We start from the raw sequence: 6,000 nt of genomic DNA, 5'->3' as shown, positions 1-6,000 counted from the left end.
CCTCTTCCTTATGATGCTCAAGACACCAGCTTGAAAACAAAACCAGATTTCACTAGAGAGCCAACTGATGGCCACTGTGATCTTCAAGTTCTCAGCCTCTTGAATTATGAGATGTTGGTTTCCATTCCTTATAACTCACAGTCAGGTATTTTGTTAAGGCAGCACAAAATGGACCAGGACACTAGTAGGTAATTGGTGCCTCTGAACCTTCCTAATGCTGCAACCCTTTAATACTGTTCCTTATTTTGTGGTGACTCCCCCAATCATAAACTTGTTTTCATTGCTACTTCATAACTGTAATTTTGCTACTGTTATAAATTGTAATGTAAATATCTGTGTTTTCCAATGGTCTTAGGTGACCCCTGTGAAAACACAGTTTGACCCACAAAGGGACCGTAACTCACAGGTGAGAACAGTGCTCGGGTAATAAGTTTCATTGTTGCTTTGTTCTTCCTTTCTTAGATCAGCCACCAACCACATCATGAGAACAGCTAAGCAGGTCTATGGCAAGAACTTTAAGGCCTCCTGCTACCAGCCCGTTTAAATGAACCCTCTTAGAAATGGAGCCTTTAGGTACAACAAACCTACCCTGTAACCTTTAGAGAACCGTGGAGCCAGAATCACTCAGCTAGACTTTGCCAACTTCTGACTCACAGAAACTTTTAAATAACAAATGATGTCATTCGTTAGATAGCAATAAACAATACAAAGGTGAAAGGGAAAGGGCTATTTCAGACTTTCCTCCTTCAAAGGACAGAGATCAGAAGTGAATGTGAGTTAACAGAATATAGAGTCAGACAGTCCCGAGTGTGATGTAGACAACTGTAACCATTCATCCCCCACCCCCAACTAGAAAACCTCTAGACAAATCTTCACAATTATTTTTCCACTTTCACTTCAGTACAGCTTTTAAGACACCACAAACTTGACGTTGCTTAAATGGGATTTATTTCAGCTCAAAAAGTATGGGCTGAGAAGCTCGAACGTAGTTGCTAGTCTTCAACTCCCAATTCCTTGAGTTCTTAACACTGAGCCTGGTTCGTGGACTTCTTTCTCACTGTGCACTGGCTCCTGGGTGCTTTGGGCGGCTGGGCTCCGGTGGTACAGAGTCCGCACCACCTGGGCGGGGCCTGGACGCAGGTGGGCGGGGTTTGATGGTGGGCGAGACCTAGGCTGGGCGGGGCTTAGGCGGGGCGGGGAGCGCGGGAGATTCGAACTTCCTTGCCGCCCAGTCTGTGTCAGCAGGAAACTGAAGTTGCCTGGTTGTTTTCCAGCCTGGCCTTGCGACTAACAGGGGTTCCGGGAGGGCTACAGAGATGGTGGAAGGTCCAGGGTGTAGGCTGAATGGAGAGAAGATTCGAGCACGAGTGTTACCGGGACAGGCGGTGACTGCCGTGCGGGGAACAGCTCTGCAGAGCCTGCCGTGCGGGGAACAGCTCTGCAGTGCCCCATCCCCCACAGCCTCCCCGGCTGGGGTCGCTATCCCGGTAAGTCAGTCCTGTGCCCTGCATGGCACCTGCAGCAGGAAGATGAGTAAAAACACCAACCAGGTTCTGGGATTCCCCCATCTATTCTGGTCCCCCTGGCCTATAACCTGTGTTTCCCGACCTTACCTAAGAACCTGTGTTTACCTTACCTAAGAAGTGAGTCCTAGCCAGAAGTTGGCTAACAATGCCAGTGCTAGATCCATGGAAGGTTTTTTTTTTTTTTTTTTTTTTCAACCTTGTTCGCAGGCAGTTAGCAAAAGATGCTTTCTGATGTTTACTGTCTACATCACTGACAATATCATCAGATTGGAAGGTCTGGTATGTTTTTCTTTTCACGTTGTAAGTCTGAACTTCTAACATAGAATTCTAGCCTTTTGCTTGCCCAGAACTCTGCAGTTGATTTGTAATATATAATTCTAATGTTGGACATGGAAAATTTAGCACTAAAATCTCACTCAGCTGAATATTGCCATCTAATGAAGGGGCAGTAAAAGCTAGTTCTGGTTTCCTTAAGTGAATTTATTTCTTTTTAAAGCAAATTGTAGCACAGCTTGCCACTCGGGCATGCATTGCTGATGGCTGGATACTCATTTGGTAAGAACTTAGAACTATACTAAAAATATTCTGATTAAACTACCAGGCTTTTAAAGCCCTTTAGATGTGTGGTTAATTGTATTTCATGGATACATGCAATCTTGTGCTGTTCTTCAATTTCTCCTGCAAAACTTCCTCATAGCCTTTGGTCTAGGAAGGAAGTTGCGTGCTATGAAATTAGAATATGCTCCCAACTTGAAAGAAACAAGGAAGATGCATTTTCAAGCTGAGGGAGGAAAAGAAAAACAAAGGTTTTGGATCTTCTAACAGTTACGCTTCTATTTATTTTGACATGATATGTATTTTTTTTAAAGTATCATGTTTCTCGAAATTATATCAGAATATTATAGAGATCTATGTTAATGGTCTCTCTGAAGTATTAGTTTTGACGAAGATCACTCATTCAGCAAAATTTTGAATACTCTCTTTATATTGTAGCAGTTATGCCCAGCCATTCAATAAAGGGTTCACAGAGGAGGTATGTGGTTCTCTCTTAGGACATACAGAGAGACTAGGGAAGTCTCCCTATGGAGATAATGGAGCTGATATGTAAAGGGGGCATAGGGAATTTAGAGTTCCTGAGATGAAAGTGGCGCGTATATGCAGAAGAATGGTGTTCAAGGGCCTGAAAGAAACCCAGTATGTTAGTAAAAGAATGAGCTACGGAGGTGGTCTGATATTAAAGCTGATAGGTAGATTATAAAGAACTCCATATATCACAATTGGGACTTTGGTTTTTGGAGTTGGATGTTATTTTTGTGTGTACTGCTTGTGTGGCTGAATGTGATTTTGAATGTGTCACAACACATGTGGAAGTCAGGACAACTTGCAAGGTAAGTTATTCCACCTTGTGTGGGTTCTAGGGACCAAACCAAACTCAAAATCTCCAGCCTTAGTGGCAGGTGCCTTTGCCAGCTGAGCCATCACAAATGGGTCACATTTGGGGCTTTATCTTGGGCATCATGAGAAACCTTGGATTGTAGTAAGATTTATTTACAGTTTGGATAGAACCCAGTATATCAAAGAAGAAAACAAGGGAAGAAATCTCAAGTAGGCATTGCAGTGACCCAGGTGAGGAGCTTTGGCTCAGCTGCTGGTGGTAGAAGTTAAGTGAAGCAAGCCAGCCACTGTTTTAAAAATAAACAGTGCTGTTGCGCTGAGCAATGCCTAAGATATGACCATCCTCAATGATACTGTGATTCATGTCATCTGACAATACTGTTGCGTGATAAACTCTTTGCTAGTTACTGGTAAAAGTAAAACCTGTTTTATCTCTAAAAACTTATCCAGGAAAAGTTACTCTTGATAAAAAATAAGATTCCTGTTGCAAGAAATCTTAAATAGTCACCTCATTGGAATTTAGAGAAAATAGTATTAATCATTCATTTTAAGTTTATTTTAATTACCTGTGACAAAACATGAGGTACAGTTAGTCATGAGAAAGTATAACTCTACAATAAAGATAAACTTAATGCCACCAGAAAAGGAGCCAGGGCTCAAGGTGAGTTTGAATCAATCGAGCACTGTCACATGTAGTAAGGTGTTGGGCCAAGGTGTGATCTCCCTTCAGACTTTTATGTATCTTATAGCTACTCTCAGTAATAAAAGATGCAGTAATACAGTGGTACTGCAGTGTATGCTATAAGGCCCTATACGTGATAGCGATTCTTATTAATCGAAGAAGTATGACCTTGGGTTTTGGCGGTGTCCTCCACCATTGAAATTTTGTTCACCTCAGTCAATTATCTGCTCTGATAATTCTCTTCATTTCTGTGTTCAGATGGCACCAAAGAGTGCATCTGGATAGCCTAATATGAGTGCTTTATTAATGGTTGAGCAATGATTAGATTCACTTGGCAACACTATACGCACTAAAGCTATATTCCACAAATAAATAGCCCTGCATTTAAAGCTATTATGGATAATGCCTTAATAGAAAGAGGAACTAATTATTGGGATAGAGCTGTGTGATTAGAAGGAAGGATGTGCTTCTATTGACACTGGATTGAAAATCAATATGGAATTAATAGTGTGGCTTTCAGTAGACTTCTAAATACTCCGCTGTGGCTTCATTTTCTGAGAATTTGAACTAAAAAACATAATAATAACCTTTGTAAATATCAACAATCTTTTGCATTTGAGAGCGATGTTGGCTCCATATTAAATTTCATTAAAATATGGACCATTGTCACAAACTTCTGGCAAGATCATTATTGTAACAGATGAACCCTGGTTTCTTAGGCATATTTGCCAAAGCGCTAAAGCTATTTAATGTTTCTACTACTGGCTTGAAATGATTAGTTTTCTCAAAGCAGCATTTAAAAATAATTGCATACTGTATTCTTTACAGTATAATAAATATGAAAAATAACAAAGGAGAGCTAAAGAAATATTAAGTGGCCACTTAAAATAAAAGATTCAAACTTCACATAATCATTATTCCAAAAACCAACATAAAATATCTTACCTCGGGAGCTACTGCCAGAGTGAACTACTTAGTCTGTTTATCATATAGCGTTTCTCTTTGTTCTAGTTAAGAGTCCATAGAAAACCTACTAATTCCCGCCCTTCTGTGACAACTGGTCCTTATTTGGGAGAATGCTCTCTGTAGAAGAACTTGGCATCTGCCAGTCATCCGCACACCGTATTACTTCTCCAAGTTGTGGCCCACTGTCTTGTCAGCTTAAAATCAAGCAACTGTGTAAGCACATTGCATCAAACTTGGCTAGAGCTTGTCGAACCCTATGATAGAATGCAGATGAGCCTGCCTGGCTAATGAACTTCGAAGAGTCGATCTACCAATTGTAATTGTTGGGTGGTTATGATATTTTAGTGAAATCAGTGTGTCATCTGCACGTGTTTTTAATCTCCCCTCACAAAAAATGAAACAGTATTTTTAAGCATTTATCAATTTGAAACATGCACTGATCATTCTGATAATCCCATAAGATTTCATCCATGTGTGTAATATGTTACCTACATTTAATGATCTGTATGATCCTCTCTATGTTCCTTAGAGCATCAGGAACAAACTAGGCATTTAAATATAAGTTGAATGGGTAGAGAAAGGCAAACTTTGAATAATGTAAAATGGTTAAGTATTTTTTAAGTCCCTTTTTATGACTATGTGAACCTTTAGTTGTATGTGTCATTTGGAGACATCCAATATGTCAAAGTACAGATGACTCACAGTAAAAGTTTCCCCGTGTTCAAATTAGGAAAAAAAATGACATAGATGTCTTTCTTGCTTTTTATTTGAGAGAATGAGCTAATTAAATATCCAGATGGGTTTCCTATATGTTTTATAGAGCGTGCATCATCTACTTCTTGCCTTTTAAGCGGATACTGGTTATGACTTTCCTGGAGATACAAGGGCATTACTAGCATCCACTGGACTCAGGAAATGAAGGGTAACGGAGTAGTTCTATTTTTTCTTCAGATGAGGGCCATCAGTGTCTGTGGCTGTTGTAGCTTTGATCCAGCACTGTTCCAGATGCTGTAAAGAACATCTGGTCATCTTTACTTTTGCTACATCCTCATTCGGAGATGCTTATACTCACATCTTACTTTATTTGATCAAGGAACGAAAGTTAGAGGACCCGAAAACTCCTATCTTAGTAGTTAGCAAAATAAGCATTCTTGTGATTGCCCCTCTTTTTCCTGGAGCACAGCTTTCTCAGGAGACCCAGTTTTGTTAGAGTATGTTAGAACACCCTCTTTTATGAGGAGTGTATGATGCTTTATATCATCAGGTAAGGCACAGAGTATTTAGACTCCACAAAAGTCCTCAAGGGTATAGAACACATTTTCATGCATGGTCCTAAAGACGTTATTTTGGATCCTAGGAACCATTTTTGAAATTAGGGGTTTGGAGCATTTAGATTGATAGACAAGTGACCTATAATTTAAAAACATATAT

The 6,000-nt window shown here is 40.0% G+C and overlaps 1 protein-coding gene across 1 annotated transcript in view; it reads left to right on the top strand.

Moving 5' to 3' along the window:
* The first annotated feature begins 1,217 nt into the window (after window positions 1–1,217).
* Window positions 1,218–6,000, top strand: part of Neil3 (nei like DNA glycosylase 3) — a 48,933-nt gene continuing 44,150 nt past the window's right edge. The window contains exon 1 of the mRNA XM_034520699.2: window positions 1,218–1,487. Coding sequence (XP_034376590.1) covers window positions 1,317–1,487 — 171 coding nt within the window. The 5' untranslated portion in view covers window positions 1,218–1,316. The remainder of the gene's footprint in view (window positions 1,488–6,000) is intronic.

This window comes from Arvicanthis niloticus, chromosome 16 (genome assembly GCF_011762505.2).
Source record: "Arvicanthis niloticus isolate mArvNil1 chromosome 16, mArvNil1.pat.X, whole genome shotgun sequence".
In the NCBI taxonomy this organism is placed as follows: Eukaryota; Metazoa; Chordata; class Mammalia; order Rodentia; family Muridae; genus Arvicanthis; species Arvicanthis niloticus.
The sequence above is the reverse complement of the archived record's forward strand: the minus strand, read 5'-3'. Positions and strand labels throughout refer to the sequence as shown.